The sequence below is a fragment of the Vanellus vanellus genome (assembly GCF_965231255.1).
Source record: "Vanellus vanellus genome assembly, chromosome: 24".
NCBI lineage: Eukaryota > Metazoa > Chordata > Aves > Charadriiformes > Charadriidae > Vanellus > Vanellus vanellus.
The window spans coordinates 5,454,118-5,475,302 of NC_138929.1; the positions used below are offsets into that span (position 1 = coordinate 5,454,118).

General features: G+C 46.9%; 1 protein-coding gene across 2 annotated transcripts; it reads left to right on the forward strand.

The window, feature by feature from the left end:
* The first annotated feature begins 313 nt into the window (after nucleotides 1–313).
* PSMD11 (proteasome 26S subunit, non-ATPase 11) lies at nucleotides 314–21,185 on the forward strand. 2 transcript variants are annotated; one of them, XR_014270025.1, is made up of 15 exons: nucleotides 314–452; nucleotides 2,532–2,633; nucleotides 7,846–7,970; nucleotides 10,895–10,966; nucleotides 11,339–11,396; nucleotides 13,268–13,462; nucleotides 13,980–14,124; nucleotides 14,380–14,440; nucleotides 16,093–16,155; nucleotides 16,787–16,912; nucleotides 17,460–17,495; nucleotides 18,679–18,730; nucleotides 19,777–19,919; nucleotides 20,052–20,937; nucleotides 20,992–21,185. XR_014270025.1 is itself a non-coding variant. In XM_082495172.1 (14 exons), exons 1-13 carry the CDS (start codon nucleotides 362–364, stop codon nucleotides 19,917–19,919), a joined length of 1,269 nt encoding a protein of 422 aa, XP_082351298.1. In that variant the 5' UTR covers nucleotides 314–361; the 3' UTR covers nucleotides 20,052–21,185. The 2 variants fall into 2 exon arrangements, 1 of the variants encoding a protein (XP_082351298.1); XM_082495172.1 differs by having other exon boundaries at nucleotides 20,052–21,185.

The window sequence follows — 21,185 nt, forward strand, 5'->3', positions numbered from 1 at the left end:
ACCCCCCCTCGCGAGCCACAGCGGGTCCCCCGGGAGCCCCACGCCGGCCCCCGGTGCCCAGGACCCCGCACAAGGTCCGTACGGGGCCCCACGGCCCGGCCGCCCCCCCGCAACGGAACCCGCCGTGTGCCCCACGCTCGCCATGTGCCTCCCCAGACCACGCCCCCTTTCTCTGGACACGCCTCCTTTCTGCAGACCGCGCCTTCTGTCCCGCCCCCTTTCCCAGCCCCGCCCTCCTTCTCCACTCCGCTCTCTCCGCGCCGGGACTACGACTCCCGTCATGCCTCTGGCCCGGAAATGGGCGTGACCTCCACCGGCCGCTTCCGGGCTGGCGCTGAGGAGGGAGTGAGGGAGCGGTAAGATGGCGGCGGCGGCGGTGCTGGAGTTCCAGCGTGCCCAGTCCCTGCTCTCCACCGACCGCGAGGCCTCCATCGGCATCCTCCACTCCATAGGTGAGGCGCCGCCGACCGCCCCCGCCCCGCCGGCCGCTCCCGCCCGCCCGCCGCCGCCTCCCGCCCGCCACCGCCGCCGGCTGCTGACTCACCCTGCGAGCCGGACGGCAGCGAGGCCTGGGCCCGCTCCACCGGCCCCGGCCCGGCCCGCTCCACCGACGCGGGTCCTCCACCCGCACCGCGGGCCGGCGGGACGGGGCCGGGCCGCTGCCCGCCGCCGGTGAGGGCCCTGCGGCCCGGGCGGCAGGGAGCTACCGGGGTGAAGCGGGCGGCCGCGGCGGAGCCTGTCAGCGGCTCGGGCCGGCTGCTCCTCCCCGTTCTCCCGGGTGCAGGCAGAGGCAGCGGCCTGGCAACTTGCTGCCTTGAAGGCCGGGGAGCGGCGAGTGCAGGGGCTGCGGCGGGCGGCGGGGCAGGCAGGCGGGCAGGAGTCTGTCGGTACCGGCTCTTTGCTTCTGGGGTTTTTCGGTTGTGGTGTCACAGGGTCTGGGTGTTGGGCCGGTAGCAGTGACCCGCAGTGGGTGCTCGGCCTGAGAAAACTCTGCTGGAAGTGCTATTTCCTTTTATAACACTAAAAATACACCGGCTTTTTAAATTTCCTTCTCGGCGCTACACAGAAAGTTTTGAGGAGTTTTTGGTGTGTGCTGTGTCTGGAGGTTTAACTTCTCCTTGTTTCAAGACAGATGCTGTTTGCAGCTGTTACCTTGTCCGGCTGTCCCGGACATTGAGCAGTGACAAGGAGATGTTGGTGCTCTAAAGTGCTTTGTAGGCATAATGTGGCCATCCCTCTTCATTTAGGGGTCGGGGTGTACAGGGCAGGGAGAGGGGGTGTCTCAGAAACAGGTGTATAAAAGAGTAATTCTCGATTCTCATAATGTATGGTGGTTTCTGAAAAGATGCTGTCACCCCTCTGTGTCAGGGAAGTAAATGTTTCCTAATGTCTGTATTAAAACCTTGAAATTGGACTTGCTGCATGGTCTTTAAAAGTTGCTCTCCCCTCTCGGTGTTTCTCTGGTTAATTAGTAGTTGGTGTTCTCAAGCCTGTCAACACACCTACAACTTTCCGTCCGGTCAGGCTCAGTCAGGAGTAACAGCTCCTGTTGCCGGTTGGCGTGAGCTGGAGCAGCCCAGAGAGTGTTGCTGCGATACTTTTCTCCTTGAGAGCAAAGTTACTTTGTTTTTGACACTGCATGTATTATATTATGGGGACTGAAAGCCGTGGTCTGTGCTCAGGGGCACGGGGGAGGATTTCTGTTCCCTCTGTAGAACTGGGCAGCGATCTTGGCTTTGTGTGTGTAGAATTTGGAGGAACTTGCCTGAGCAGGGGATGGTGGAGATGAATATTTGCAGGGTTGCAGGTGGCAGGGAAGAAAGTGTATTGTTTTGTGGATAACTTATATGAAATTGATGTTGTGTAAACACAGGTTTGGTGATGCTGTGTGTCGTTTGGCTCTTCTACATACTTCAGAGCCAGAGTTACTCACCTTGGTACACAGAGTGATGATTAGATTGTCAGAGTTCAGTGTGGGAAGGAGCGCTGACTCCTGCAGCAGTTGTAACACCTCATCAGCTCCTGAATGATAACATCCCCAGCTCACCGAGCCGGTGCCGTTCTTGTGCTACGTTTTGGCCACAGGATCGCAATGTAATACACAAAGTGGCAGCATCAGAAACTCCAGTACCAGAATACCCAAGCCCGGAAATCCCATTTAATTTCTTTTATTTGGTTTTGGGGCTTCGGTGGGAGAGGGTCTTTTGTGTGCTGGTGTTTTTAAATAAAACTTGAACAGCTGGACAAGCTTAGTGAGACTACTTCAAAACTTAAATTATATTCGAGTTGGAGTGTGCGGTTGTATCCATCAGCTGGATTAAAGCCTGCACGAGGTATAGACGGAGCGTGCTCTATAAGCGATGCATTTAAACTTTCCACATAATCTGTTTTCCAGATCTCACAGGCCAGGCTGAATTCACTAGTGCCTGTTACAGCAGTTACTTTTTTTGGTGCCTTTCCAGGAGCTGACTAGTAATGATTATCTTCTAACTGAAATAGCATTAAAGGTTACTTTTCCACTTTTTTTCTAGTGAAACGTGATGTCCAGGAAAATGATGAAGAAGCGGTGCAAGTCAAAGAGCAGAGCATCCTGGAACTGGGGTCACTTTTGGCCAAGACTGGGCAGGCAGAAGGTGAGCCTGAAATAAGTAAATGAGGTATCGAGTAAGGTACAGTCAAATGCATCTAGCCTCTTTATTTAATGGAATAGCAGTAAAAGCAGATTTTGGCAGGAAATCTTCTCTCAGAGACAGGACAGAAACTAAAAAAAAAAAAAACCTGGATAAACAACATAAAATATTAATCTCGTGTTACTTGGCCTGCTATTCCAAAAGATTGCTGATGTGTTGGACAGTTTAGTTTATGACCCCCTCTGACGTCTGGCCGTTTTAGTACAAATGACTAAAGTTTTGTTAAATTGTCATGTTTGAGATGTGAAGTTTCTCTTGTTTTGTTTTTAATAATCTCAGAGCCTTTTTTCAAAGTGGAAAATTTGTCCCCAAAATTCCTTCCTCACCAGCAGCTTCTTTCTCAATTAATTGATTTACCTGCTGAAACATTACATCAGAAAATCCTTGCCCAGCTCCTCACAAGAGCAAGACTTGACAGTCCTATTGTGAACGTGTGAAAGGGCAGAAATGGAGTAAAGTTCTCTACTCAGCAATTTTTGAGTTGAACCTGTTCATGTCTTCTGTTTCCTGGAAAGCTCAAGGCAGCGTGTTTGTTATTTTGTACTCAGCAGTTTAGTTTTGTTTCTTTTGCTGAAGAATGCTCTTGCCTTTTCTGGAGCACCTTTCACCTCAAGCGTTTTAGGAGCTGATACGCCCCGTCCATACAAAGAGCCTTCTCTCCGTGGCAGACAGTTGGCCATGGTATAGCCCTGATGTTTTCTAACTGTGCGCAACAATAATTCAGAATGTGAAGTGAAGCGTGTGTGCTTTTAACAGTCTGTAACTGGTTGGGGAAATCAGGCTAGCAGAAGGTTTAATCAAACTGAATTAATATTCGACTGGTATGCCAGACCTAATGTTAGAGGAGTTCGTGGAAAGCAGTGTGAGGTCTCAGATAGCAGCTCATCAAGATCACGGTTTTATATTCTGAAATGCACACTTGGTGTCCTACTGTCCGGGCTTTGTAAACTTCTATTTCACGTGGCCATTTAACTCATCTACCTGCTTCTACATGTGTTTGAGCGTTCTGGACACTGATCCCCCTGTGATTTGCAATTGAACAGAGCTTGTGACAAAGCAGATTGCTTGCACTTAGGGCAGTGCTGGAAACAAAGGTGCTGTTCATCTCACCTATCTATACATGTCCACGGGTGATTTCCTACTGCGGACTGCTTTTATAGTCAGTGGAGAAAAATAAGCCTTTCCAGCACACGATTCATCTCTTTCTACAGCAAGAATGTGGAGCAGGACAAATGAAGCCTGCTGTACAGGTGCCCCTTTCTCTAATTGAATAATAAAGGACCTCAAGTCAATTAACTCGGATAGAAGTGTCTGTGCTGTACAGGCGCCCTTTGCACTCTGATGTTTGCTGCTGTAGAGATAACTAAACGTGGCTTTGCTCCTGCACCAAGGAAGATGTGTGTGTTTGGGCTAAAAAGGGAGAAATCATCAGAAGAGTCTCTCCGGGTAAGTGTGTGGATGTGCTGCTGGTGTGCCTAAGCCTGAGAGAAGTTAGGTGCATGATGGCCTCCTTACCGCTGCAGAACTTGGAGTAGTTTTGAATTTCGGCTGAAATCTTGCACAAGTATAAAGAACTTTAGTGTATTCTCAAAGGGTGGCTAGCTAACGGATTTTTTAAAGGGGAAGGTTGAATAATTGAAAATGACAGTGTTAACTCATCAAAACTGGGTTTATGAAGGAGCAAATTTGAAAAGTATTTGAAATGTGTTAAAGGGAACACTGAACTGCAGAGCAACTATATTCTGAGTAGAAGAAAATGAATTTGGCAACGTTAAGAAGCCAGTTCACGGAATCACGGAGTGATGTGTGTGTGTAGATCGGAGTGAGACCAGGTTGTGCTTTCTGGAGACGTGGTGAAGCTGGGGATGGAGGAAGGGGATACCACAGCTTTGAGAAGTGCTAGTCCTGTGCGAAAGGCCCTGTCACCTTCCCTTTCTGTCTGCTTTCTCCAGTGAAGTAGACCTGTAGGAGTGACAAGCAGTCAGGGTCAGCAGCGTCTTCACCAGGTACAAGTGTGGATCTGCGTATCCAATGGGGGGTGAATCCGGTGCTGCTTAACCGAAGGAGGAAATTGCCGAGGTTGGGCATTTTCTGGCCCGAATGAAATAGATATCATTGTAGCTCTCGCCGCACACAGTTTTAGCTAGTGGAATTTCTTTGACAGATTCGAGGTGTTGCAGCGACTCGTTGGCTACTTTCAAGCGATGCTTTCTTTCCCTGAGATGAAAGGCTCTGTGAGCTGTGGCCTTGGGGGAAAAATCAGCTGCAGTTTGGTGGGGTTTGAAAGTTAGAACTGCTGTGCCGCTGACTGGCTGAGAGCCTAAAAGGAATCTGTAGTTTTTAGAGGTCTAACCTCTGGTGAACTACAGCCTTTGCTTAAACCAATAATAATAATACTACTACAAATGACTCTCTTTATTTGCTTGATAGAGATTAAGGATTTTTTTCTAGGACAGTTCTAGATTTTTATAGCGTTGCTAAAACTATAGGATGGGAATAACTCGGATCAGGAATTCAGGTACATGGCATGTTAGCTTGTGGAAGAACTTTCTCTGAGGATGAGCAGCAGCCTTCATTTTCCAGAACGACTGCTCATCACTTCTCTAGAACTGTCAATCACGCCATTACCAAGTGCTGCATTTAAATAAAAAAATCCTAAAAATAGTTGACAGTTACATTGGTAGGAAAGAGAAATTTCTATGGGAACTTTGAGCTTGCCTGTCTGAATGTGTGGTTTGCAAATTGTGGGGATATTCTAGCTGTTGACTTCCAGTTTGCTTTCTAGTGGATTCTTGGGCAGCTGTTGAGCAAATTGGTGGAAATATAAGTACTGCAGTATATTTCTTGTGATTTTTTTTTTTTTTTTTTCCTTTCTTTTCTTCTAAAGTTCCTTTGCTGTGTGGAAGAGTATGTTGTGCACTAAAACCATGATTCACTTGGTCTTGAGAAGCTGATGTAATGCAGCGATGCCCAGTGAGAAGAGCGGTACCTTGCAGTAGTTGAGAGTCGATGGAGCTTGGGGAGAGTCTCACTGCTTTGATAAGGCAAACTGAAAAACTGGCAGATTCTTAGTTACAGAGCTCAAAGCTAAGGATACAGTGCTGTGATGAGAAGCAGACTTATTCCTGCTGTGAAGTGTGGTGTTTTAAAGGAAAGAGCACCAGAAACAGCTTCTGGGCAACTCCAGCTTTAGTGCTGTTTCTCTTCTGAGCCCAACGGGGCGATCTGGAGCCCACCTTTCGCAGCTCGCATCGAGAGCAGGGATGCTTGAGAGTAGCTGTACGGAACTGGTGTGTTGGAAGCCACTGTCTGCTGCTGTCATGGTAGCTAGTTTACTGTATGTGAAACCAAAGCGATTGATTAAAATGATGGGGATTTGCATCCGTGAGTGGTACTGCAGATGGAGTGGTCCTCAGGATGAAGGCAGTGTGGGTAAAGTCATCGTCTGCCGTGGGGCAATCAGTAAAGTGTTCCTTGTTGAGAAAAAGCCGAGTGCTGATTGAAGCTGTCAGCAGTGCGCATTCTTTGATGTTATAGTATTAGTGCCTCGATTCTAGAAAAACCTGCCCATTTAGTCTTAGACAGAAAGTAAAATTTTTATGAAATCTTAGGCATGGCACTCATAGTGCCTTGTTTTGTTTCCTGAACAAAGTCTGAGTGGTTCATTGTAGGAAGAGTCACGATTTGTTGCACTGCTATTTGGAAAATAAGGCTCCTCTAAGGATTCAGGGTGCACACGAGAGACGTTCTGTTTGTTCTAAAACTGTGCTTTCAGAGGTATAAAAATGTCAGTACATCGCCATGAGCAACTGGATTGGGACACACGGTGAGTTCCACTTCTTAACTGTGTAAGAAATCAGTTACATCAGGCTTGATTAAACTTTTAAAATAAATAGGTTGAAAAAGTAAAAAATATAAGGAATCATTTTTAGTTATTAAGATGTTCTTATAACAATTCTCTTGCATTACTACTAAATGAAATATGAAAGAAACCTTGTTTTCATCTGTTTTTATTGGAATCCTCCCAAACTGAAATTCTGCTGATGCTCCTCCGTATACTAAATGAAATAAAATTAGATTAGTCTCTTATTTTCATTTGGTATGGAGTATATTGAAGATTTCTTAAATACTCATTAAAGGGTGGGGTTTTTTTTCTTTTTTCTTTTTCACTATCAAGTCTTGTAAACATGGTAGTGCAGGATCTAGCTGATGTTTGGGTGAGACTTAAAATTCTGGGGCAAATAAGCTGTGATTTCAGTGTGTGACCCCACACTACTTTGTGAGTCAGCACCGAACCCTGCGCTGGCACGGTGCTGAGCTGCTGGAAGTATCATCTTCCCCCGACTCTAAACACACATCACAGCAACCTGGCCCCACGGCCACGTCTTGTTGATCGCAGGAGAAGACTTTTAACTCGTGCTGTGCAGTTCTAACGCATAACTTCCTTCTGCTTCTCCGAATGCCGAGTCCCGAAACTGCTGTGGTGTTGACAGGCGTGTTCCTGCCCTCTGTAGGAATGACATTTTTAAGTGTGTTTCTTCATAAAGACTTTTCCTTTCTGAGCTTGAGACTAGCTTTATAACTGTAAACTAGTGAGGAGACTAGTAGAAACAGAAATCTAGTTGTAAGGTAAGATCTAACTAGGTAGTGTGGGTAGTTAAAGTGTTAGAAATGTCATTTTTTTTTTTTAGCAGTGGAGCTCAGGGTGTATCTGACTTTCTAGGGCTGGCTAGGTATGGCAGATTAAAACGTCAAACTGTGAGTTAATAAAAACATACTTAAACTATAAACTCCGTTGCCCATTTTATAGAAAAATCTCAAAGCACTTAGCAGATGCTTACATTTTTTAAAACGCGCCTGAGGCAAGTCTAGTTACAAATGGTGTTATAATTGGGCAAACTGAAGTAACGGGAAACGTATGCTGTGTGGGTAAGACCGGAGCCCAACAGTCACCTTTGCCAGTCCCCGTGTTTACTGCAAGGCATTCCTTCAGCTGATGTTTATCACTCTTTTCCTGTAAATGATGTCGAGAGACTGCTTATATAGTGTTTGGTGTAATAAATACTGCTGTGTATAGACGTGTCGGGCACTCCAGCTGCGGTGTGACTTTTGGCTGCGTGGTTGCATTTCACGATTTGGTTTTTCTTGTATACAGAGCTGGGAGGACTTCTGAAGTACGTTCGACCTTTCTTGAACTCCATCAGCAAAGCAAAGGCAGCCCGCTTAGTCCGATCCCTGCTCGATCTCTTCCTTGACATGGAGGCAGCAACAGGACAGGAGGTGAGATTTAAACTTCAGCACTAGCGCGTTCCTCAAAAGCCTGTAACACCGTTATCTGACCTACTTTGCTTCACACTGAAGAATTATTCATGTCAGAAAAAATTCATTTAATGCATTTGGATATATTCTATTAATAAAACATCAGATAATTTAATTTGCTCATAACCCATGTTTTTCTGCAAGCCTCATCCTGCTCCGAGTTAGGAGTAACTCTCACCCTGGGTGTTTTTCTTACGTTTGTGTTGCTTGCCGTTAGATGCACAGCAGCAGTGGTATTTAGTAGCGTCATTAGTGTTGGCGATGTGAGAGGTGCTACGGCTGTTCCAGGGAGCTTGGTCTAGTGGAGCAATGGGGACGGTGTGCGATGGCACCGAGCTAGAGGAGGGAGCGTTCCAGGTCTGTTCAGGAGTTGGTGGGATTAGATGGTGAGTATTACTTAGCGTCTCTCGCCTGGAGATGTGAAGGTGGATTGCATGGGGACACAGTGTGGTGGGCATCTTACTCTGCGGAGGGATTCTGAGGCTTGAAAGTTATTCCTGAAGTGGGAGTGGAAAAAGTTTTGCAGCTACCAAATGTAAACTGCTTCCAGTGGATTAACTTCTCCACTAGAAAACCCATTCAGTCTAAGATAGCTCCCAGTTAGGATTTACTTAATTCTCATTAGCTCCCACTGATACAGTTGGTTCTCTTCTTTTTTTTGTTGTTGTTGTTTATTTAGGAATGGGAGAAGGACAGGAGTAACTTGTAAATGTGAACGATGAGGAGCCACTTAGAAGCGGCGCTGAGCTGCAGTAGTACGGGGTGTACCGGCAGACCGAAGCAGTAGATGGAGAGGGGAGGCAGGGAGGGTCTGAGCAACAGCTTAAGGACAAAGCCCACGCAACACTGTGCACAGCAGCTGGCAAATTACAGCCTCTTAAGAGGTTCTGCCATGTTGAGAGGCAGGTGGCACTCTCGTTAGCCAAATTGGCGCAGAAGTATCATTCAGCAGTTCAGGTGACCTAGCAAATGTTCTTTTGCTGTTCAGTGCTTGTGGCTTCCGTGTCGTGTCACCGTAAGCAGTGACGGACAGAATCTTTTGCCCTTCTCCTTTAACAGAAGGGATTAAGGGAAGCGGGGTGGGATGCGCAGGTGAGAAGGGAATCCCCAAAGGGGTCAGGAGAAAATGAGTGGCTTTAGACTTTTTCTGAAGGTAACTTGATGTAAATGACAATATTTGGGTGCAGTCCCAGAAGGTGGCGTTTTATGGCAGGGGGAGAACTTGCAGATTAACCGGGATGGAGACATGGCCCAGCTAGCCAACACGTTCACTTTCAAGCACATTCAGAAGCCAAACCCAAAATCTTAAGGCATTACGACACCTAACCTGTGAGGTTCTTGATGCAGTAATCCTGAATACTTTCAGTGCCTCAGAAATGTTCAGAGGAACACTTGCTTCCTCAGTGTAACTTATATTAGGAAGACTCCCAAGAGCCCTGTAAAGCAATGAAATCGGAGATTTCTCCAGCTCTTAATGCTCCAGCTATCGCTGTGCAATAAATTGCAACTTCATAATGGCTTTTCATAAAATGTCCCCATTTAATAAGCAGCGACGAGGAGCTGACAAGTCCTGCAGTGTAGTACAGCTACAGAGCTGTGCCGGAAAGAGCTGCGATCCAGAGATTTTGGGAAGAGGCATTCCTGAGCCTAGCACCTCGGGATGACTTACTGTTATTAGCCAGTACTAAATCGACAGCCGGTTCTAATTGGGGTGGAACACGACTGCTTTATTCATCAAGGGAATCTCAGAAGTCTTAAAAGTATGAGAAACCATTGGGCTCCTTTACTCTGCTTTGAAGTGACAGATAAAACATCCAGTGTCACTCACTGACTGGCTCCTGGCACCCGACTCGGTTGTAAGTAGTGGAGCTGACACCTCTTGCTTTATGCTGCTAAAGGACACACACGATCTGACACATTTAAGCCCTAAAACACTTGCACTTGATTTTCCTTTCTTTCCAGAGCAATTGAAAATACAGTTCTCTCTACGAAATGGTGCAAAACGCGCTGGAAGGGACCTCAAAGTCTTTTAGTTCATCCCTTGCCCTAAGGCGGAATCGGTTCTCATGTACCCAGATGTTTTTATTTCAAACAAAAACACAGCTGTTTAAGACATGCTATGAGGATTTCAGCAGTAATTTTTACTGGTGAAACTTTGGAAGCCAAAACTTTTATTTTCTTATTTCAGTGTGGGAGGATTGTCCCTGGTGGTCAGAAAAAGTTATTGGAAGCCAACTGCATTAGAAAAGGACTCAAAGAAGGTGGTCTGTTGGGGTTTGGGTTTTTTTGTGTCAGCTAAAGCTTAAACTAAGCCTTAGATTGCCTTCTGAACTTTACTTCCTCTTGCAGTACCAGTTAGAAGTAGTATAGTACTGTGAATGTTGTTACAAAGTGCAGGAATTTAATCGGGCAGATAGAATATGAAAGTATGTAGCACAATTTAACTGTTCTATGTCGGTTTGGGCAATGTTTCTGTGAGTGTAAACTCTGGTGTCAATATGATGCAGCCTGAGGCTAAAGTATATTGTGTACGGTTACCTGTGAGTCCTCGTTGAAGAGAAGTCGCTTAACCTTCCACCGTTGAGCTGCAGTTCTTATCGGTGGGGAACCACGCTTTACCTTGGCAATATTGAAGGTGTCGTTCAGAAATGTTTGGAGTAGGCACTAATGATGAAGATTAATCTCCAGGCTCAGTCTAAAGTAAAGCTAATTCGGTGTTTAGCAGTGCTGCTGTTCAAACAGGAATGACTTATTTTCTTAAACTACTTTGTGGAGATTCAGGCTTTGTTGTATTTTTGTTGCTTTGTAGGAAATGATTGAAGCATACTGCTGTTTTAAAGAGGGGCAGCAGAAGGCTTTACAAATTTCTTTCTGCTCCCTTTAAGGTTGACCTGTGTTTAGAGTGTATTGAATGGGCCAAATCAGAGAAGAGGACTTTCCTACGCCAAGCTCTGGAGGTACGTTATGTTGCGGATTCCAAACCGAAGTAATAATGTCTTCTCTTTATCAGATTTAATACTTACAGAAGTAGGGAACTTGTAGCGAACTTGTAGCATGTTGTCCAGATATTTGTACACGTAATAGGTGAGCGATAACAATTACAATAAAGTTAGTTACTGTCCTTGAATAGGCAGGATTTTACCCACTGTGTTTAAAATAGCCAATCTTCCAAACGGTAGATCTTGCAGAATTGGACCGTGTGATGTCATGAATACAAACTAATCAACTGAAGTCTGTGCGGGTAAAAAATATCAAGTTTTATTTTACAAAATCAATCTGTACTACCTTTCTCTGGCTTTCCTCTCAGCAGTTCCTTTTCTGTTCTCCAGGCGAGGCTGGTCTCTTTGTACTTCGATACCAAGAGGTACCAAGAAGCGCTGCAGCTAGGTGAGTCTCCCACTAGGTGGTGGTAGTAGTTCTTTGCTTGGAAATTAGTCTTGAGGCTGACGAGGGAACCAAATCAACTACGTCGTGTTCCTTGATAAGTTTTGTAGGACTTGGGCATTAATTTCTCAGTGCTGTACCAATTCTGCCATCTTTTGCTATAGCTTGGTGATAAAAGCTTTTAGAGATCTCTTTGTTCTCGCCATGTGTTCGTTTCACGTAATTATGGAAGCAAAGAGGAGCTGTATTCAGCTGAAGGCCATCAGGTTTGGCTCCTGCTGGAACATACATAGTATACTGCTGTGGTCAGAGAGGTTGAAGGGAGAAACCACCTTTTTTCAGTTTGCTCAAATACGGCCTCAGTAAAAGCAGTAGTAATGCCAGGAAATGCCAAACCTCTGAGGATGTAATTAGACCAGCTTTGTGAAGTAGTGTAAAGGTTTGAAGAATTTGCTTCTGCACCACCTGAGATATGATAATTAACCGTGTGAACTCTCCTAACCTGCTACAAAGCAGAGTAAAGCAGGTCATCCTACGTGGCCCAACTCCCTTCGGTGCTTTACAGATGCTCATTTTTGCAAATGACTGCAGTAATGAATGATGAGGTTTAAGCTGGCTAAAGGGTACGGACTGCTCCGCCAGCTCAGCGCCGGGGTATGAGCGGGGCTGAGGGATGACTGCGCTGACACAGACACAAGTGCTCACCCGGGCAGTGGCGATACCTCACCAGGGACCCGAAACTCCTTAAGCAGTGTGGTGGCAAGAGCGTGTGTCGTGTCCAGAGTCACCTGGGTGACTTACATCTGATCAGAATACCAAGTTACGTTAGGTGCTCGGATACATGGAATTCAATATCAAGTTAGAATTAGTTTGCATACGGATATGTAATGAATGCGGATTTAAACTAATCAGAGTCCGCGCTGCAAATCTATACTTAATTAAGTTAGTTAATGACGGTGGTAGAGCTTAGGGAGTTGTGGAGGCTGGTACCTATAGGACAGCCCCTCTGAAAGCTCTGTCGGGTTGTCAGTGTTGTGTGTGAGCATTTCTGTGTGGCTGGCCATGGCAGGGTTACGGCCACGGGGAGCGGGTGCAAGCAGAGAGTCTACGGGATGTTTCTAGGGAGAGTCCATTCTCTTCTGCCTAGTTTTGCAATTTCAGCTGTGGTTTTCAGCTTCTAAGCCCAGCAAGTGAGGATGAGGTTCTCATCTCTGCTTGCCCTAAGTTGGCCCTTCAGTTTGTAGCAGGAGGGAAAGAAGGGGCAAAGTTTTTTTCTAAAGCTGGTTCTTTCTGTCCTCACAGGCTTTAATGTGACAGTTTTTATCTGGGTGTTTCTTAGGCTGTCCATTCCCGCTTCCTAAATTTGATCTGTAGCTGTCCTGTGCTTAAAACATTCCTTCCTCATCCCAGATTCTTAGGAGTTGCTTGAAAATCCTCAGGTCTCACCCTTGGGGAAGGGTTTGCTGGGAGCTCCGAATGCGAGTGGTAAATCATGCTGTCGTCTGGGGAAAGGGTACCAGAGTGACCATCTGAACCGCACAACCCATCCTTGGCTTTCTGCTGAGTGTCTGCCGCCCCTGATGAGGTGGCAGAGACACGCTGTCCACATACCCGAGTATTCTCGCTGCCCTTTTCCGCCTCTAACACAAAACTGCTTCATTCTTCTCCAACTGTGGACCGACACTGACCCACTATTATTTCCTCTCCTTTGTTTCTTCTTGGAAGAACAGGTTGTGTAAGCCAAGCCTCCCTTCCTCGAAGCCAGTGCTGCTGTGGGGGGAAGAAGGGTGTTGTCTGGAAGGACTTGGTTTGTGTAGTCGTTGGTAGCAGAAGCAGAGCAGGTTACAAAGGTTCTTGTTCTTCCCCGCTGCCAGGCTCCCAGCTTCTTCGGGAATTGAAAAAGATGGACGACAAGGCATTGCTGGTGGAAGTGCAGCTGTTAGAAAGTAAGACTTACCATGCCCTGAGCAATCTGCCAAAAGCAAGAGCAGCCTTAACCTCTGCGCGGACTACAGCCAACGCAATCTACTGTCCACCTAAGCTGCAGGCGGCGTTAGACATGCAGTCAGGTAAAGCCCTTCAGGAGGAGAGGAAAGTCTAGGACTTGTCATGATGCATCAGTTGACTGATATTTGTTCTTTCCTGAGTGAACCATAGAAAATGATGCTAGGTGGGACCTCAAGATACCCGCAAGTCTGCTCAGCTGCCTGAAGGCAGGATCAGCTATAATTACATTGTTCCCGATATGTGTTTTTTCAGCCTGTTTTTTAAAACCTCCAGTGTTGGAGGGTCTGTAACCTCCCTAGGCGCTGCAGCATTACACCACGTTAGTGTAACTGTAACATTGTTCCTGACCTAATTTTCAGGCACTTACCTGAAGTGCCCGAAACTCGTCTTTTTTAACATGTTCCCTTAAGAGAGGGCATGGATGTTCTTCTGCTAGAGATAAGGTAAAGGGGGACACAGAAGGAAAGGGTTCTCTTTAATGAAGTACCAGATAAAGCACCGGGCAACCAAACTGTCCTGTCCTCTTCCAGTCACGTTCAGAATTAACTCTGATGCCTGCCTGTTTGTTCCTCTCCACAGGTATTATTCATGCAGCAGAAGAGAAGGACTGGAAAACAGCCTATTCATATTTTTACGAGGCGTTTGAGGGATATGATTCAATTGACAACCCAAAAGCCATCACTGCGCTGAAATACATGTTGCTGTGCAAAATCATGCTGAACATGTACGTGGCAAAGGGTTCTGCGAAGAACACTGCCTGCATTTAAATGGGAAAGGCTTTTTGTTTGTAAGACTCGATACTAATGAAAGAACTCGCAGACGAGCTTGCTGTTTGTCTTTATGACCTAATCAATGCTTCTGACACAATGTTACTTGAATTGTAGTAATTTGCTATCAATGGGGAGTTTTTGAGACGCGCTTAGATTTAAGCTGACCGTGTTGTTGAATAAATGCTCTCTTCCCTCCCTCCCCTCTCTAGCCCAGAAGATGTGCAGGCGTTAGTGAGCGGAAAGCTTGCTCTGCGGTATGCAGGAAGACAGGTATAGAAACTTAATCCTTTCTATCTTCCTGTTATCTCTGAGAATATTGTGTTATTCTTTTGGCAAATACTTTGGTCTTTTCATACCAAAATACCCTTCACTTCTGAGCGTCCTGAACGAGATCCAGAACTGATTAAATTACCATAAGTAATTACCATAAGTCAATTGCCTTCAAAGGGAATACAGTGATTTTCACAACCTGAGAATCTGGCCTGCTCGCTTCATTTTCTGTTTTTCTCCTCCCTGCTTTCTTCCTGAACTACTAAATGCCTAACGCCGTAAGGTACTCCTGTCTCAGCCCTCGCCAACTGCTCTGCAGCCATGGATCTGACGTATTTAAATCCAAGTTATTCATTGTTTTCACTTGTGTTGTAGCAAGTCCTGAAAATCCTTTCGTAGCAGCGTAGCTGAGCAGCTTGAGACCTAGATGACTGTAAGGTGGAAGCCAAGCAGCTGGGGAGCTGTTAAGTCAACTGTTTATTCTAACATGTTAACTTGCCAGTCTGTGAATGCCACCCCCGTATTAAATCCAGGGATGCTTATCTAAAGCACAGGGCCAAAAGCCAGGCGTGCCAACGTCTGAGCCAGGCTTACACGCTGATGCCCTCGGTGGCTTTGGTCAGCCAGCTATTTACTTTGACGGAGGAGCTAATACTCGCCTACCTCACAGAGGATCGGGGAAGCTGTTTAGTAGAGGAGGTCAGTGAGCATATGTGCGTAGAATAGCGTCTGAAGGGGGGATATCCCCGCATTATCCCTGCTGGATCGCGGAGGGCAGCCCTGGTCCTGCTTCATCCCTTTCCCTTGAGTGGCAGCTGGGTTGGAGGCTCCTTTTCAGAGCACGAGGGCACTGTACCCTGGAGGAGATCTCAGCTGTTCCCTGCACTGTACTCCTGAGACAGCCGTGATCACAAGTTCCAGCTGCGGAAACTGAACTTAGGGAGCAGAGAGAAAGTGGGCAGCCTTGGGGACTGCTCGGCGGGAGAGATGGTAGCAGAAACCTGGGCCTTGTGCACCATAGCCACCGGGCTGTCCTGCTTGTCTCGTGCACTTGTGCCTCTCACCACTTGGAAACTGTTCTTCTAGTGGTGTTACTGTTCTGTTTAGTATAAATATGGTAGTTTGGTTGTGGCTGAGTCTTTTGCTTTGTTTCAGCAATGGTGGGGTAGACAAGAAATATTTCCTGGTGCTGTCCATGATAGATATCCGTAGGACTTCTGCCGTGCTTCTGTTGCTCAGCCAAGGAAATGTGGCGTGCTGAAGGGCAGAAACACGGCTTAAGGGCTGAAAACGGCCACGTTCATTAAGCAAGTGCCCAAACGTGCACTTTCCTTAAAAATTGTATCAAACTTGCTCTCAACCTGCAACCTGATAGGAACTGCAGCTGGTGTTCTCAAACCTTGCGGAGCTTGAGTTCTTTGTTTCTGTGAAGCTGATTTCATGCTGTGTCCTGCAGCTGTTCTGCATGTCCTCCTTATTAGCAGCTGTTCTTACTCTGCCTGTGTGGAAGTAACACTGACACGGCTTTGTAGCAAAAGGGAACATTCCCATTTTGCTGCTTAAGCACGTTTTCAGTATACTGCGCAGTTGGCATAATAGCACCGAGAGGAGAATCCAGAAAAATAACCTACTCTCATTTTCTTTCTCTGCAGACAGAAGCACTAAAATGTGTGGCACAAGCCAGTAAGAACCGATCGCTGGCGGATTTTGAAAAGGTGAGTCAGGAGACAGAAAATAGGGTCTGGCTGGACAAAACATTCAGAAATACCAGGTTTGGAAAGTTGTAGGAGCTGTTACATCCCATAGCAGGAAACCATAATAACATTCGTAGAAAGCAACAGCGCGTCAGGCAAATAACCCACAATAATAAATCAGTTTGGTTTTTGCAGCATGGAGAGTAATAGCTTGCTTGAAACTAGTTTTTTCTTTTTTTTTTTTCCCCCTTTCTTTTTTTGGAGAGCCAACTCAGAAGTAGTTCCCTGAACTTTTGGTGCTGTTCACTGGGATGTTTATCTTCCTAAATTTTTTTCTGGCTTCAGCGAGAATACCACAGAGATAACGGAGAGGATTTCTGTGTCAGGAAACAATCCTGGCACGCTGTCTCCTGAGTCTAAACCAGAGATTCTGGCTTGCTGAGCTCCGGCAGCGTAAAGACAAAAGATGCACGGTGCTTGAAAGGCTGCTGGGGCTGTCGCGACCTCCTTGCCTTTTAGCCAAGTTATGGGATTGGATTAACCACCGATGCTTTGCTGGGCAGGGAGGAAAGGCTATTTCATACTCAGAGGGCTTTGAAGACAGGAGACGTGTTGCTACCTGAATTATTTGCTCCCGCTGTGTCTTCCACAGGCTCTGACAGACTATAAGGTGGAGCTCAGGGACGACCCCATCATAAACACTCACTTGGCTAAGCTCTATGATAACTTATTGGAACAGAATCTGATCAGAGTCATCGAACCCTTTTCCAGAGTACAGGTAAATGTTTCCAGCAAGCACACCGAGGTGCTGGTACCTCTGTCCCCTCCTGTGGGTGGGTGAGGGACTTCTTCCCGTACAGAATACCTCCTGCTCGGAGCTGCTTGGCATTTCCAGGGCTCAGGGTTCGTCATGTTCAGCTGAAAAACGATAAGGAGGGGGCTAAGGGGAACTTTCTGGAACGTGGTTTTCCAGTCTTTGGTCTTTCCACCTGTCTTGCTACGCACACTGAAAGGTGGACATGCTTTTAGCACTGAAGGTAGCAGTGTTTGACTTTAAGAGCTCTGATGGGGTGTGGGTAAAGCTGCAATAATCTTGGAGAAGAAATGTTATTTCAGGTTTCAGGGTGAAATGGCTTTAGGTGTCTAGTCCGTCTTCAGTTAAAACTGGATATGAAATCTGAAGGACATGAAGCTGGAAAGTGGAGATTCTTAGGCCAGAGCGTTTACAGGCCCTCGAGTTGTTCTTTGGAAGAGCCCCATACTTCCATGTTGCGTGTCAAAAGTACAGCTAAAGATTTACTTAACTCTATTGGTCTCTCTTATAGATTGAACACATATCCAGCCTCATCAAGCTCTCAAAGGTAAGAACGTCATGAGAAATCAGTGACATGTCTTAAGAGGGCAAAGGAATTGAGGTCAAATGGCATTTGCTGCTGGAAAATAAGTGTAGGCTATTAAACCTGACAGGTCAGCTCCACGGCACTTACAGGCAAATATCACCCTCGGGAACTTAACTTTAACCCAGACAGTTTCCAGGAGTCATCAGACTGGCTTCCTCTGCGCTAAGAATTTGCTGTAATGTCGCCTTCCTTCACGTGGGTTTTACTCCCTGTGTTAGCGCTTGCTTTTTGACGGAGACAGGTTCTCCTCTGCTGTAGTAACAGCTCGTGTCGTGACCAGTTCAGTCTTCCCCGTTGACCTGCATTTAATCCTTGTGAGCGTGCCCAGAGGAACCTTTCTCAGACCCTTAAGATACAGGATCCAGCTAATCACTTTGATTGAAGTTTCATTAGGGGTGCCTATGTCACATTGCCTATCGCAATAACTGCTTTCCAGATAATCCCGGCCAGATTAAGTTGTAGGAAAATCCACTGTAGTCCCAGCCAGTTGCATCCCGAAATGCTTTTGTCCTGTGTTGCCGTTACGGCTGGAGGTTTGGAACTGTCCTGAGCTCAGCCTTTATGGTCGTTACATCACCTATCCTCCTTTTCTACCTCTGCAGTCGTTTCCCAGTCTAGCCCTTGGTCTTTAACACGTACTGAATAGTCTGAGTAAAAACTGGACTGCAGTTGTTTTTTAACTGCAGCTCTGTGTCCTCTGTCCAAAGAGCAGAAGAGGAGCTGAGTCCTGTGGGCCTTTGCCTGGCGCTGGGCAGGAGGTCAGCTCGATACCAACTGGCTTAAATGAAGCCTGGCCAACACTTGACTAAATATTCGCTGAACCGAGCTAGAATGCTCCGCATCCCCTAACGAGTGACGCCTGCATGAAAGCACAGCTACGCCGTCTTCTGCAGAACAAGAGGGCGAGACATCCTGGTGTTGTCGTCAGGGAAAGCTGCTGCTTAATTTCTTATGTCGTCTAAAGCATACGGCAGTGTCAAAGCAGTGTGCAGGGAGAGATCAGTGCTGACACCGTGTTCGGTGATAAAATAGCTGCTTTTAAGCAGCGCGTGTGTCCCGCCAGGGCTGTTGAGTGTGGAGTAGTAAAATTCGCATTTCTTTATATAGTTCGGGGAGACTTTTAATTTTTCTGCTTCAATTTCAGGCTGAGGTAGAAAGGAAACTGTCACAGATGATCTTGGACAAGAAATTTCATGGTGAGTCGCTGCATCCTGTGGTCTTGACTGCCTCGCTGCCCGAGGCCGGGCCGCGAGTGAGCAAGCTGTGCGTAAACTCCTCTTTATCGCTGCCCCTTTGAAGCCCGGGTGTCCTCCTTAGGCTGCTCTGCTCTGCTTCAGACGGCAGACGCGCGGGTTAACAGGCACTACGGGAAGAGTAGCGAGCAGTGGGTTCATTTGTTAGTCTGTCTTTTGTCATGAAGGCTCTTCCTATTGCTCCATCTGCCTTCATTAAGCTCGAGGCTTAATTTCTCGCAAATCAGAGACCGCTGTTAAGCCCTTCCTCCCTGTGGCTGCGTTCGAGGAGAGTTGTGAGACCGTCTAGCAAAGATCTGCTCTTCTGCCTTGGAGCTTACTGGAGTATGTGGTCACCTTTCCCGGATAAATTGTGTCAGGAGTGGTTTGTGCGTTGGTGTGGGGCACCTACATGGCACAGTTGATGGGTTGGGGTTCGTGTGGGATCCCAGCAGGCTGCTTTTCTAATAAGCCCTCAAGGAAACGGCTCCGTTCTCATTTACGTTGTCCCTAGCGTCGATTTAGAAAGCCCTCTTGATCCAGCTGAGCGAGGTGAACGGCTAAAAGAAGGATACTGGTTAGAGAATAGCTCAAAAATTACGGAACGCAGCTGCAGTGCCCGTCTGGCACCTGGGAGCAGCTTCATTGTAAAATGGTGGGGTTTTTTTTTTTGCCTTGCTCCAGCGTTGCGCTGAGCCATCCTGCTGGGCGCAGGGGCCTGGAGGGGGAAGGTGGCTGGTAGGGACTGCGCGGGCGTAAGCGTCCCCTGGGTGTCTGCTCAGGCCCCGCTCGAGGATGTTGTGTTGTTTTTTGTTTTTTTTTTTTCTGGGTAAGCTACTGCTAACGCAGTCCAGACAAAAATCACTCACCCAGTCTGGTACCACACGTGAGCCCCTTCCAAACCCAGCACAGCTGACCGGCCGTTTACTGGGTAGCTCCCTAAATTCCCGCTGTCTGGAAGATGGGGTCTGTCGAACGTTCCACCGGTAACCGCAGCGTTGTGTCCGCAGGCATCCTTGACCAAGGCGAGGGAGTCCTCATCATCTTCGACGAACCCCCCGTAGACAAAACCTATGAAGCTGCCCTCGAGACTATTCAGAATATGAGTAAAGTAGTGGATTCGCTCTACAACAAAGCCAAGAAGCTAACATAGGTGAGTGGAGGCAGGAGCCGGAGGTCGCAGCAGCTCCGGACCTATCGCTCCTCCCAGGCCAAGGTGCGGTTTGTGTCCTTGAGGCTTGTTTTTCTCTCCTCTCGATTGACGTGGCTCTGTTTTCTTTTGCAGAGTTGAATTTGCTAGCTGTCATTTGGAGAGTGTGTGTGACAGGAGAGTGAAACCTTTGGGAAAATGTTAGGAGACTCTTCTTTTTTTTTTTTTTTTTTTTTTTTTTTTTTTTTTTTTTTTCCTCCTTCTTTGTTCTACTTTTCGCTCGGAAAGTTTTTAAACTTCCTCATCCGGTGCATCTTGTATTCCATACGATGCGTGTTCCAGTTTCCATGTAATCTTTACTGGCCGAACTTTGTATCTTGGGGGGGGGGCGGGGGGGGGGAATATTGTTTAAACAAAGAGGGTATTCTAAATAAAAGGAAAAAGGCTTACACTACCTAAACATGTGCTTTCCACTTCCTGAGGGATGGCAGAGAGTTAAGCAGGGACGAAGTTTTGTTACCGATAGGTGCCCAAAACGAGTTTGTTTCATCTCTGCTCTGAAATCTGAGACTGACGGTGTATAAGCAGCCAAGTTTATTCCATTTGTACTGAACGAGAAAAAAACAAACAAACAAACAAACAAAACAACAAACCAAAACCAAATCCCCAAACCCAAAATACACAGACTGCTGGTTTCTTTTTAAATCTTAAAAAAGACCTCAGATCCCCTCGAAAAGCGGCTCCGCAATGATTTTCCTGAAGGCTTTCGTGCCCGAGGAACCCGCTTCAGAATTGTCGGTCTGCTGCGCTAGCCCAGACCTGCCCCGCGCAGCCCCAACCCCTGCAGCCGGCCGCGGCCGCTCTCGAGACCGTTCGGCCAGTTTCTAATAAAGGGAACAGCGCAGGTTGCCCCTGGGGGCCTGCATTGCATGCTATTGTTTTAAAATAGACTAGATTTTAAATGTTTTATCCCTTCCCCCCCCCCCCCCCACCTGCATTGGTAGGAAGAGCAGGTGAGCAGGCGTTCCCCGAGTCCTCGCCTCCCTGCGGGAGCCGAACCTCCTCCGGCGGGGAGGCGAGCGCTGCCCCGGGCGCTGATCAGACTCATTAATTTACCTCTGCTGCGTTAGTGTTTCTTTTTGGTTGTGGTTTTTTATTTTATTTTATTTTCAACATCCGATGTGAGACAGCTTGGCCCTTCTGGAATAACCGAGCTCAGCGCTCGCTGGGGACCCTCTGCCTCTACTGTCCCAAAGTCATAGACGGGGG

Bases quoted from the DNA above. Each gene is read 5' to 3' on its own strand.
- PSMD11 (XM_082495172.1), top strand. From the start codon at position 362: ATGGCGGCGGCGGCGGTGCTGGAGTTCCAGCGTGCCCAGTCCCTGCTC. The intron at 2,634-7,845 runs GTGAGCCTGAAA...TCTTGTATACAG, and splicing joins CAAGACTGGGCAGGCAGAAG to AGCTGGGAGGACTTCTGAAG. The intron at 14,125-14,379 runs GTACGTGGCAAA...TCCCCTCTCTAG, and splicing joins TGCAAAATCATGCTGAACAT to CCCAGAAGATGTGCAGGCGT.